Source organism: Alosa pseudoharengus, unplaced genomic scaffold (assembly GCF_046254945.1).
Source record: "Alosa pseudoharengus isolate Yale_2024_CS ecotype anadromous, Long Island Sound unplaced genomic scaffold, YU_APseudo_1.1 YU_APseudo_1.1_scf_14, whole genome shotgun sequence".
NCBI classification, from domain to species: Eukaryota; Metazoa; Chordata; class Actinopteri; order Clupeiformes; family Clupeidae; genus Alosa; species Alosa pseudoharengus.
In genome coordinates, this window is record NW_027468609.1 from 31,755,531 (window position 1) to 31,769,002 (window position 13,472).

Consider the following 13,472-nt stretch of genomic DNA (forward strand, 5'->3'; position numbering starts at 1 on the left):
TCAGTCTAAAGCACCCATCGTTAGCATAGCTTAGCATAGTTCATTGAGGTGGGCAGTTCCAACCATGGAGGTATTATATATAACTGGAGAGAAGTCCCGCCCCCATTCATTTAAATGGCCCATGCTAGGCTAGCTACTTCAGCCAAAAAAGCATGAAATTGACCGCAGCCATCTTTACGAAAATGGCGTTTCATGGGTGTTCGTTTCCGGCACCAGCTAGAATTAGTCTATTAGATTCCACGTTACAGACGGAGACAACGTAAGGTACAACGTATGTCGTTGATGAAGATTGGACATTCCCTCAGAGGAAAAGAAGTTGTTCGGGAACGCGCTTCACCTCGTTATAAGCACAACATAACATAACATAACAAGCGATAACATTTTGGGAATGGTGGTAAAGTTGGCCCTGTCTCTGAAGTCCTAGGTTATTTAATGTGATGTTCATATGTGATAATAAACTATGCGAATCAATATTGTGTCACTTTAGGCTTCACAAATAATGATCCCTAAATACTATATTTGGACAGGTTGTAGGCCTATTACGCAATTAATTAAATGACAATTAAGTAGACATCAGAGGCGATTGCTCTAAGACTACAGGGGAAGCTCAGCCTCCTCTAAAATATCACGGAAAATCGCATCAAATAACACTATTACATTAGCTTCTAGCCTACTATTCCAACTAGAACATGCTGAAAACATGTTCATCTTCATGGCTAGTTTGTTCTGCAATAAGGTTTTGTCGGTCATTTATCGTGATTTCGCACCCGTAATACATTGCTGTGACGACACGATCCATCAAAAACCATGCAAAAAACCCATAGACGCTCGGCTTCACTGGACTTTCAATGGCACTTACAGAGTGGGCTGATCTCAGTGCAGAAAAGCTACACGTTTATCGGACAAGCGCCACAAAATCGTCATTTCCAGGGAAGCCCGGCGTCTCTGGGAGTGAATGGGACAGTGGGATGGCCTGGACACCGAGCTTCTGTATGATGATTGGAGGAACCGTCATAGAGGCTGGACTCTTTTTGATTGACAGCATATGTCGCGATCTGACAGGAAGTGGTTCAAGTTCAAGGGATGCGTTAACGTTAGTGTTGACAGGTGAAGTCGAGAGGCAAGGCAAGTTGCAGCTCAAATTCTCATAATTTGGGAGTAATACAGTCGGTTTCTATTGTCTTTGTAAATAGCATACTGTTAATAAAACCTTAAAGCTACCTTGTGTAAGAACTTCTCCCATCTAGCGGTGAAATTCTATATGACAACCAACTGAATATTACTTTCTAGCCCCTCCCATTCCGAGCGCATTTTAACTCCTACGGTGGCCGTTTCATGCCAAAGTTAACATTGCTTCCAGTACTACGACTTCGTCCGGTGTTCCTTCCAGTTATAAGGTTACTTTAGAAAACAATTACACATTGCATTTAGTTATATAGCCAGTAAACATGTTGGGTATGACCTCTATGTAAAGTGAATAGCCTAGTTTTACGTTTTCATTATTTTGGTAGGCTACTATTTCATTGCTAGCATCAGCTATCAGGTTCCCAAACGAATGCATGCTAATGTTATAGTACAGTAGATTCAGTGCTATCGTTATGCTGTATGTGCGAGATTAATAGTGTAAAGGCAATGTTTACAGCGTAGCCTACTATTTTTCTCAGTGAGCAGAGTCAGAGATCAGTCGATGCAACGGAGGTGCAAGGGAAAGGTAAAGGAAGAGGGAAAGGTAAAGAAAAGCCAAGAGCCGGTGGCAGAGGATCGATGAGACCTCCTAGGCAAAGAAAAAGTAAGACTCCAAAAGATGACGAGGAGAGACTGGAAGAACTTCAAAGACAAAGGAGAGAAGCAACGGAGGTTTGTGTTTTTAATATATTTCTCTGAACAGTATCAATGTCAATGACACCGAAATTAGCTCGGAAGCTGCACCAGGCACGTTCGTTTGCGTTGCGTCTGCTGCAGGAAAAAAATAGACCATTCATCTAAAATTGATTTTACGCGTTGTGAACGGAACGCTTCAGTCACGCGCTTGGTGTAGCTTCCCTGCCTGTTTGTATCTCAATTGTTTGTAGCAATTTCTAGCTGTTGCCAGTCAACTGCATGATGCGAGTTGTCTCCCAGTGAAATCACGACACATAATTACGTTATGGTCTATAGAAAATGTTACACAACATTTTCACCTTTTCATTGTCCATACACATACATAGTATTCATCATTTTGTGTGAACACTTGAAAAATGACACAGAGTAGGCTACTACTCTGCTAACAATCTAACTTTGCTACCTAAACAAGCCTATCTGATCTTATTTCTTGTGTCTTATTTCTTCAGACTTGTGGATGGAATGAGCCTGCAAGAGCACAGGAACCTCACCACACAGTTGCTATAGTGAGGCAGCCAGGTCTGGTGTTTGATGCATCAGTGCAGACATGTCGTCCCCCCACCTGTGCCAGGGATGCCTTGGTGTAGTTGTACACACTGCAGAGACATGCCAATCGATCAGAAGAGAAAATGCTGTGGACAAAACCCTGCCACCTGTGTGAGCCTTCTGCCTCACTACACACAGCACTGCCTAGATGAAGGTTTTCTCCAGATTCACAGGCAGTACATCACAGACATCACAGCATTAGGCCATGTAAGAGAGCCAGGTGATGACAATAGAGTTCAGATATGCTACCTACAGACATTTCATTTTCTGGCAGCATGGGTCTCTAGGACAGGGTAATAGAAGAGTGATCCCACCCACCCAGCACACAACGTCTTTTGGACGTTGATATCTGGGCTAAATCCCGTCGGTCCGTTATGGCCGTGATTTCAACCAAAATTAGACGTAGAAAATCAGTCTTTGTTTGGCCGGTCCATTCTGGTCTAAATAAAGACGTCTTTTAGACGTCTGTTTCAGACCACATATCAACCAACTCAATACTGTTATAAATTAATTTAATCTCTTGGTAGCCATTTTAATTTTGGTCTGTTTTCATAGTTGTTGCTACCAAAATGGCGGTGTTATTAACAAAATTAATGTTCTTCTGGTTAATAACGGAAAGGAACAGCCTGTTGCAGGACGAGTTGGAATGCTGTAACTTAGAATCTTGATGACAAGAACGACTTCGAACGCGATACAGCCAATCATGTTCAAGCGCGGGAACTCTCCGTTTTGGTAAATGCATTTCTAAAACCGTTAGAGCTGTGGGTTTTGAGAAAGCTGGAGAGCGGTCAGAGATATAGCGTAGTGAGCGATTTTGTAATAGTGGTAGATTATATAGTAGATTCATACATTAATAGCTTAATAGATAATAGAATAATAGTTATATATCGATATTATACTTAATAGTAATCATTTTTCCATAAATTAATTTGTTCCTGTTCGTCTGTTTGTGTACTCCTGTTACCCTATTCCCCTATTCCAGGATAAATACAATCATCATTTTCCAGGTGAGTTATAGTGTTCATTTATGAATTTAAATAGTTTAATTTCTTAGGTTTTCACTAATACAGATGACGTGAGCCTGCTAGCTGCTAATGACATTACCGGACTCTAACGTTACATGGCTGGCTAATACTAGCGCTAGCTAGCTGCTCAAACTAGCAACGTTTCTCAAAGTGTCTTAGACAAGGTCTTGATAGCTAACCTTGCCAGTAACGTTAGCACCGAACTAACGTTAGCTACCGATACACCTGGCAAACCATTATGAGTATATATGCATGTTCCTGATCTGGCAGACATTAACGGGTGCATCACTGCATCATATCATAGTGTTTGCCACTGACTTTGGCGCCATTATCTAAAATTTGATTAGAAAAAAATATGTTTGCCATCCCAAAGCATACCAGAGGCGCGGGAAGATATTTTCGGCGGGGGGATTCCACGGTCCATTTGCGGCTTGCATCCTTTCTGTTTTTGTTGTTTAGAAAACGTTTTATACTATGCTTGAATTCTTAGGCTTAGTTAATGCATTAGGTAGGTGTAAACATTGTTTGCTTTTAATCCATAATCGTTTTTCCATAAATTAATTTGTTCCTGTTCGTCTGTTCGTGTACTCCTGTTCCCCTCTTCTCCCATTCCAGGATAACTACAGAAATCATCATTTTTCAGGTGAGTTATAGCGTTAATTTATGCATTTAAATAGTTTCATTTCTTAGGTTTTCACTAATACAGATGACGTGAGCCTGCTAGCTGCTAATGACATTACCGGACTCTACGTTACATGACTGGCTAAAGCCACTCAAACTAGCAAAGTTTCTCAACGTGTCTTAGACAAGGTCTTGATAGCTAACCTTGCCTGTAACTTTAGCACCGAACTAACGTTACGCTTGGCAAACCATTATGAGTATATGTGCATGTTCCTGATCTGGCAGACATTAACGGGTGCATTACTGCATTCTATCATAGTTAGTGTTTCCCACTGACTTTGGCGCCATTATGGAATGTGAAAAAATATGTTTGCCATCCCAAAGCATACCAGAGACGCGGCATATTTTCGGCTGGGGGTGCGGGGGGATTCCACGGTCCATTTGCGGCTTGCATCCTTTCTGCTTTTGTTGTTTAGAAAGCGTTGGTATTGAAGTCTTAGGCTAAATGCATTAGGTAGGTCTAAACATTGTTTGTTTTTAATCCACCACACAAATAGCCAGATACAGATTCTGGAATTGCATGCGTGCATTCTAAATCTCTCTCCAAAATGTGCCCGTTCTGTGGGCTTGCAGGCAAAGTAGTTCTGCTGTGCTGCATAGTTGAACGAAAACATTTGTTTATTGTAGCCTACAGAAAAATATAAATAACCTACTGTCAAGCGGTCAATTGGTTACAGTGCAGTCAAGAGTTGGAAGTAGCCTAGGGCAAATTAATTTACGAACCAGAACGTGGGCCATACAATTACCTAAGCCTCTATTGTAAAAACGTCCGCTAGATAAGACAGTTTAAATCGCCAACGACATTGTTTTAGCAGTAGCCTACCCTAGGCTACAGATTATTTCTTTAAAGTAATTACTCCACTACTGGCTCATTTATCAAACGGGTGCTTTCACTCGTCCTCTGCAAATTAAGCTACAGGTAGTTCGGTGTGAATAAATTCGGGTTTGCGATTGACAACATTGTGATAAGTAGGCTATACTAACTTTGCAAAGTTAATGCATCAATTTTGAACTCAGTTGTGTAGGCTACACCGCGCCAGTTGTAATCTGCATGAACAGTCCTTCTCAAGCCACTGATTTGATTTGCGTAGGGGAGATGTGGGCTGAAGCCAACCTGTTTGAGTGAACAGTGCAGCTAGTAGCCCGGTCTTTTCTGACAGTCCGTTTCAGTAGCAACTAGACTTTTTGACGTTCGCTATCGCATAATTTAGGACTTACTACTATGTAATGTAGTACTACTATATAGGCCTACATTACATACTGTAGGGATAACGTCCGCCGAGGTGTCCCGTTATTCACAATTAATGGACGAGGCTGAGGCAAAGAACTCCTGAGCGCAGCACCCGAGTTTGTAGGCTAACTAGTAGGCTAAACAGCATATCACTAACGTGCATCATCAATCGGGAATTCGCTAAATGAAGTGGGTGCTTTACTTATTGATCCGGATCAAAGAGACAATAGATTACAAAGTGGTGTATTTGTAACTTAAGGGTAGATGATTGTGATTCATTGCAACTTCAGCAAACAGCATATCACTAACGTGCATCAATCGGAAATTCGCTAAATGAAGGAAGTGGGTGCTGGCTGGACTTTCCCCTCATAAAAATAAAATTTACTTCAGGTATGTGATGCTTAAGGCGAGACACGGCAGGTGAAAACATCGATTTTTCATGACCTGGTCAAATTTGAGATTTTGGGCTAGTTTACATCCATGTAATTTTTCACACTGCTATAAAGAAAATTTCCAAATAACACATGTCGGTTGGTTTACATGACTTTGCAACTTCTGACTTTTTTACAGAAAGTGAAAAGGAGTGCACTGAGTTTAATTATACATCGTCAGCACAGACAGATTCAGAAGACCCTCCAGAACTGGGGAAAAGGGCAATAAAAAGAAAGCAATTTTCTGATTGTATTGAAGGCAAGCATACTAACAGCTGTTTGTAATCCATCACATTCCAAATGTTGAAACATTTGTATTCCTGGAATGTAAATTAACTTTTGTTGTAATTCATTAGAACCTGAACTCTCAGATGAAGAACCCAGACCCAAAAAAAGTGAGTCTGTGCACCTTTCTTAAATTTTTATTGTTTTTGCACATCGCCAGGGTTGTTTAATGTAAAAAGTCTTAAATATGTCTTTGCCAAACAAATACTGTTTGCGACATGAATACTTTCTCTGTTTCTATGTAGGCAAAAGCACAGGACTGCTCAGCAAGCCACCAAAGCCACCAAATATGACTAATGGTAAGTCAAGTGGACTAGTTAAGAATGTCAAAAGAAATCCAAATCAGTTAGCAGGGAGAGAGTTCAACATTTTTTGGCATGATCATTTATATTTGTTACAGAGACACCCAGTGTCAGAAACCAATCTGAGGACCAGACCTATTTGGATAATACCCAAACTCTAGATTCATCATATAGTAAGTTTGCCTAAATGGACTAAAAAAAGAAATGTATGGATGAATCACTCAATTCAACATGTTCTCTCACTTTGTCACAGCCCACCCCCAGAGGAGCCCCTCCCCCTCCAATCATTCTGATGTTGGGGGTGAGTCCTGGCAGGATAGCTCACCTTCATCTCCAAGGAGTAAGTTAACCGAATTGAACTCAAGAATAAAGTGCCTACTTTATGTCCACTTTCACCACTTTCTGTCTAACACACGACCCCAACATGTTCCCTGTCTCTCACTCTTGTCACAGACCAGTCCATAAGGAGCCCCTCTCCCTCATCCAGGAGCCCCTCTCCCTCATCCAGTCATTCCGGGAACCACAGAGGAGGCTCCCATTCTGGTGGTCCTCCTAGAGCCTCAAACAGTAAGTTGGCCTGAATGAACTGAAGCAAAGAATGCTGTCTGAACGTTACTGTATAACACACAACCCCAACATGTTCCCTGTCTCTCACTCTTGTCACAGACCAGTCCATGAGGAGTCCCTCTCCCTCATCCAGTCATTCCGGGAACCACAGAGGAGGCTCCCATTCTGGTGGTCCTCCTAGAGCCTCAAACAGTAAGTTGGCCTGAATGAACTGAAGCAAAGAATGCTGTCTGAACGTTACTGTATAGCACACAAGCCCAACATGTTCCCTGTCTCTCACTCTTGTCACAGGCCAGTCCATAAGGACCCCCTCTCTCTCATCCAGTCATTCCGGGAACCACAGAGGAGGCTCTCGTCCTGGTGGTTCTTCTCGAGCCTCAAACAGTAAGTTGGCCTAAATGAACTGAAGCAAAGAATGCTGTCTGAACGTTACTGTATAGCACACAAGCCCAACATGTTCCCCGTCTCTCACTCTTGTCACAGGCCAGTCCATGAGGAGTCCCTCTCCCTCATCCAGTCATTCCGGGAACCACAGAGGAGGCTCTCATCCTGGTGGTTCTTCTCGAAGTTCAAACAGTAAGTTGACCTAAATGAATTGAAGGAAAGAATGCCGTTTGAACCTTATTGTCTAGCACAGTGGCACAGTGGTTCTCAAAGTGTGGTCCAGGGACCACTGGTTGCTTAAGATGTTGTTCTTTGAACACAAAGAGGCTCCCGTTCTGGTGGTTCTCCTCGAGCCTCAAACAGTAAGTAAATGAACTGAAGCAAAAGATGCTGTCTGAACGTTACTGTCTAGAACACGACCCCAATATGTTCCCTGTCTCTTACTCTTGTCACAGGCCAGTCCATGAGGAGTCCCTCTCCCTCACCCAGGAACCACAGAGGTTCCCGTCCTGGTGGTTCTCCTTTAGCTTCAAACAGTAAGTTGATCTAAAATTAATGAATGTGTCTGTATAGCACATAACACTTAATCTAACATTTTCAATGTCTGATGTTCTTGTCACAGGCATCAGGGCCCGCTCCCCCAGAGAGAGGAACAGTGTATTCCCCATGGAAAATGACAGTGAGTTTTAAATATTCTTGCTACAACCAGATGTTTGAGCAATCTAGAGCTCTAACCACATTTTTATTGTTGATTTTAATCAGTTCAAATTGGAAATGTGTCAATCTGTTGCATTAAAGTGTAATTCCGGCGAAAATTGACCCAAGGGTGTTTTTCTGCATTAAAACACATCAAATAAGCCGTGGAGACAGTCATTTTCGTTGATCAACCACTACAGAGCTTGGCCATAGCCCCATATAGTGGTTGATCAACGAAAATGACTGTCTCCAGTAGGGCACATTGGCCTGAAAACATGCCATTTTTAAAGGGGCAGGTATGGCTCCAAGGAACTGACTTGAATGTTACAATTTTATCTTTGAAAAGATGGAATGTTCATGTTGCACAATTTAATACAAAACACTGCAGTTAATCTGAGTGAAGATATTCTGGAATACCAGTGTCATGCAGTAATCGTATGTTTACACATATCAGACATGATCCTGAAAGATAGTCTTTGAATTCTATGAATATGGCACTAGATCTAGATGCTAGATTTATCTTACATGTATAACCAAATCACTAGGCTATAGGAAGAGATTGAATAGAAGATAACTAATCCGAAAATGTCACATTTCAGAATTCCAGAGATGTGTGATGAAAAAATTGGTGGAGATCATGGAGGTGGTGAAAAGAATTGAGGCAGACCACCAAAGGGGAGGGACAAACCTATTAAAAACCATGACGACCATGGACGAGGTCCTCATGTTAGAAGACAAGCTCAATCAGGAGGAGGAGAGACAGGCTCTGGTAAGATATCATATACCACTTACCACAACCAATGCAAACTGATGAGGGCATTGATGACGTGTTGTTGTCTTATGCCCTCATCAGTAGGTTATTGACTTAATAATTGGCTTAAGATTCTATATTTACTGTCTATTTACTTCTTTCACAGTTGGCACAGTTAAGCAAGGTCGGTGGGAAGGACATAAAAGACTGTGTTGCAAAAATTTTGAACAGGTATGTTCAGATACAGGGTACAGTACTTCTTGAAAATGTAGTTTTTGCTGTTTAACCTTTATGCTGACCTTATTTGGCCTGTGGCCTCTGATGTTTCAGTCTCTCTTGTGTGCCTTTGTCTATTGCATTGTCTCTTTCCTATTTAATGAAATCCGGATCGGTTTTAAGTATAAGTATAAATACTCTTTTGATCCCGTGAGGGAAATTTGGTCAATCTGTGAAACACACTGAGCACACAGTGAACACACAGTGAGGTGAAGCACACACTAATCCCGTGAGCTGCCTGCTACAACAGTCTGGAATGGCAGGAGACTTGTCATGATTGCTACAACAGCGGCGCTCGGGGAGCAGTGAGGGGTTAGGAGCCTTGCTCAAGGGCACTTCAGCCATTCCTACTGGTCGGGGTTTGAACCGGCAACCCTCCAGTTACAAGTCTGAAGCGCTAACCAGTAGGCCAGGGCCTAATTTTAGTTTTATTGTAGAAAGAATGAACATGAAGTTGTAATCCGATTACCGGGAGTGCACTGCACACATTATAGAGACTCCACAACAGTCTAAAAAAATCTAGTGGAAAAAGTAATCTCATTTTGAATTTGTATATACAAATGTAACTTTATGTGCTAATCTTTTCAGATTGATGACAAATGGCCTGATGTCCCATTTCAATATGATGGGCCATGGTGGGAAGACAGCTTTTAAAGCCATGACTCTCTATGGCGTCCTAACAGGTATGGATCTCTGATACTGGGTTATTTATCTTTCATTTGTTTGTTCAACTTGCACAAACATATTTTGAACAAGGAAGAGTACAGCACGGGCTACACTCTGCATTAACACATTTGTTCATTGTCCATTCATTTCTCAAGTTTGTTAAAGTCTCGATTAGAGCAGTTTCACATGTTCAAGTGCTGAATCTGCTATCTGAGTTGTCTTTGCAATATTGCCACTTCAGCACACCTAGTCTAATGAAAATGTTTTTCTTGTCATTTCAGCTGCTGTTAAAAAATGGAGTGAAAGGGCCACCGACCATGACATCGGGAGAGCTGTGGCAGACCAATTAAAACATGCGCCTGGACGCTCTGGTGGTGGAGGCTTTAAGAACAATTAATAAAGGGATAAAGAAAGCAATCAGTTATTAAAATGTTTTGTTTGACTTATAGGCCTGTAATGATATCAATATTTCAGAATACGATTATCACGACAAAATATATCACAATAACATTATTGTGATATCAATAGTAATCATTATAAGAAAGCAAACACTTAAAGTATATTACATTTCTTATTAAATGTCTCTCTATTCAAAAACATAAAATTTTACAGTACAACTCTCACTTTTTCCCAAATTCCCAAACCAGGTCAACAACAATAGTTATTTTCGACTGAAAAGACAAATTTGAACATGAAATTGAAACTAGGCCTATATATTCCCTGTAGTTATAAATACCTGTAGTTTCATTGTTTCTATAGGCATAATTCTAATTGCAGGTAGGCTATCTGGAATGGCAGGAGACTTGGTCATGGTTGCACAAACTGACAGCTCATGGACAAACGATAGCCTACATAACTTACCTCCTGTCAGAGCAGCTTAATTAGTGATAACATGTGGTGATGCTGTTATGCTTTGATAGCTCATAAATATCACTATACATAGGTATGTTTTAAGCCTACTTATTTATTATTATTTTTTTTACAAAGAAACGTTTAGCATGATCTTCAAATTCATAGTGATGCTATAGGCTATGGGCATCATCATATGAATGCAAGATGGGAGTTACATTACAGCCTACTTTGCATAACATTTCCAATAGGCCATGTTTATGTTAGTTAGGCTAGTTAGTTAATTAATAGAATTAGATACAATCTCTTGATATCGCCTTTTACTGCGCAGCGTACGTGCATTTTCTAGCTGCGGGGCAGAGCAGTATAGAGACTGGTGGATAAATGTTTTTCCATCCCCTGCATTCTCCATCATGTCCGGCATGTTTTCAAGCCTACACAATCAAAAGTTTGGCGTTGCTATGACATCAGGTTTGCGTGTGTGACATTGAAGGGAGCAAGTGAGGAGACATCACGGGAGAGAAGCCTAACAGGAAAGAGCGTTCCGATCGCGTAAAAAACTCACCTGTTGATTTAAATATAGCCTACCATTGTTGTGCTACACGGTAAGTGGGTGCATTGTTTCCACGATATTCATATTATCATGTTTTAATGATCACAAAACTGGTAGGCTATATCGCGACACCCAGCTGACTTGTTTATTTACAAAAGCCTTGTATTCAATTATGTATTTATCATCTTATAGATGATGGGTTAAGTTAGTAAATAGGAAATGCATAATGCACATTTTTAAAAGCCTATAATAGGATAATATAGGCTTATAAATGAATACATAACAGCAATATTTTAGTCGAAAATAGGTCAATGGCAGCACCTAAACAAGACGTGGTTTCAACCAAATATAGGCGTTGAAAAGACGTCTTTCAATAGACGTCTTTTCAACGACCGGGAAAAGACGTCGTTTCACCTTTCACTTTTCAACCAAACTCAAACGTTGTTTCGACGACTTGAAAAGACGTCTTTTCAACGTCTTTTCAACGTAATTTTGCTGGGTGGGCAAGCTGTGTGTGTAGGATAAGGGATAAATTCCCTGACCCTCAGGGACATCTCTGGAATTTATTTCACCTTCCTATAATGTTGTAATGTTGTGTTATTGTAAATAGTTTTGTATTAGTGTTCTTGTACTGCCTGTTCCTTTTAAAACTGTATTTAATTTATTTTACACCGGTACATCGCTATATTTTGCTTTCATGAAAATAAAAACTTTTAGAATTGATAAGAGACTGTTCATGCTGTACCTCATACATTACATCCACAAACTTATAATTAAAAAAGGAGTTGTGGTAATTTACCATTTTGAAACACCAAATGACAGTAACATGGTCAACAATGTTATTTGCAATATATTTATTTACAGAAATTAACAAACTATGGTATTTACACATGAACCCTTCCTTTTTGTATGGTGCCTTTGAAGCAACATGGGCCATCATTCTAAATTTGCAGTCTCCTGGAAAGCTGATCCTGTGGAAGACATGCAGTGTCGTTAGACATACACGCCATTTTATATAGTTCAACATATTGTTACTAATCTGTATAGTGCTATTTTGCCTAGACTGAGTTACAGGCAAGGTTACAATGAAGGCATGCACGTGCATCACATAACAAGACCATTGAATTTCGTCCACATCCTCCTCCACGATGCTCATGTCATGTAGGCTTTGTAAAAAAAATATATAAATGCTTATATCATGAAAATATACAATAGAGAATGTCATCGGGTATAGACATTATGAGCATTGATGGGTTACCTCTGTTCAAGGTCCTCAATTTCAGGGGCTTCTGCAATTGCGCCAAGATGCTCATCTGAAATGAATAAGCAGAGCGTTTCACAACATATAACAGTACATAAAATGGTAAACACCAAGATATTAAAAATATACTTTCAGTTATTATCAAACAACAATCACATAGAATCAACAATTGTTTTCATGCAGTGAAAAACGTTCAGACAATTTAGTAGGCTACGTCTACAATTAATAAGACTACAGGACAGGCCTCAGGATGTGAACGTCACCCTTGGAATTGGCTACACTAGCATTATCAGATTAGGATATATTTAGGCTACAAAGCAAAAGCAATGAAAAATAACTACAATTTAGTGCCCTTTGCCTGTGATCCGTCATAGCAGATTTATGTTACAATCCTTTTTCATCGACGCGAGGAAAAGTATCCCAGACGTCATTCTAGCGTTATGGACAACCATGCTATACTAAGCCAAGCAACTATAAAACTTCGAATTTACACCATAGACTGCATGTTTACACGAATAGGCCAAATTACCTGTCGAGGAGAAAGCAGGCAATTTCGGCGTCCCTTTTAAAATCCTTGCTCCTCACGAGCTCTTTCCATCTTAGAAAAGCCACTCCAATATTGACTTTGGTCTGTTGTTTTTCCGGTCGCGTTGGCGGTTTAATTCTCTTTTTCGCTTCCTTGGCGACTTCATGTCCTCGAGAATAGTTGTAATCCTCCATTTTCAACAGACTTTCAAATCTGCCGGCAGTCGCGAGTAGACTGATCATGCAATGAGTGTTGCCTACAAGCGCGAAAGGCGGAGCTGAATTTCCAGGAATGTCCCTCGTTGGCGAATGTATTTCAAAGATGGAGGCGCAACATGGATTCAGCCATTTGCGCGACTCGCGCGTATGTATTTGGAATAGCAGATTCTACACTTACGAGAATACTTTGATTAGTAAGTGGAAATAATTACACATGAATGAGCACATATTTTTGAAAGAACAAATGGGTTTTTGCTAAGAATTAACTCAAAAAAGTACACAATGTAGCTTTAATGTGGAGTTACAGAGTTTGTGACTTGCTTTTGTTTCAGTTGTGTATTTA

At 40.5% G+C, this 13,472-nt stretch overlaps 1 protein-coding gene and 1 long non-coding RNA gene across 2 annotated transcripts; one reads left to right on the forward strand and one right to left on the reverse strand.

Moving 5' to 3' along the window:
- The first annotated feature begins 5,722 nt into the window (after positions 1 to 5,722).
- LOC143123343 (uncharacterized) lies at positions 5,723 to 10,192 on the forward strand. The gene is made up of 16 exons (XM_076284675.1): positions 5,723 to 5,754; positions 5,935 to 6,054; positions 6,152 to 6,190; positions 6,326 to 6,379; positions 6,481 to 6,555; positions 6,636 to 6,722; positions 6,836 to 6,949; positions 7,049 to 7,141; positions 7,241 to 7,333; positions 7,433 to 7,525; positions 7,789 to 7,869; positions 7,956 to 8,012; positions 8,629 to 8,798; positions 8,947 to 9,011; positions 9,645 to 9,739; positions 10,004 to 10,192. The coding sequence occupies exons 4-16, from the start codon at positions 6,370 to 6,372 to the stop codon at positions 10,117 to 10,119; spliced, it is 1,149 nt and encodes a 382-aa protein (XP_076140790.1). The 5' UTR covers positions 5,723 to 5,754; positions 5,935 to 6,054; positions 6,152 to 6,190; positions 6,326 to 6,369; the 3' UTR covers positions 10,120 to 10,192.
- A 1,769-nt stretch (positions 10,193 to 11,961) lies between these two features.
- LOC143122548 (uncharacterized) lies at positions 11,962 to 13,133 on the reverse strand. Its single transcript, XR_012986718.1, has 3 exons — positions 12,915 to 13,133; positions 12,383 to 12,437; positions 11,962 to 12,095 (listed from the first exon to the last, which is right to left on the reverse strand). It is a non-coding gene; the product is annotated as an uncharacterized LOC143122548 (long non-coding RNA).
- Between the last annotated feature and the right edge of the window lie 339 nt (positions 13,134 to 13,472).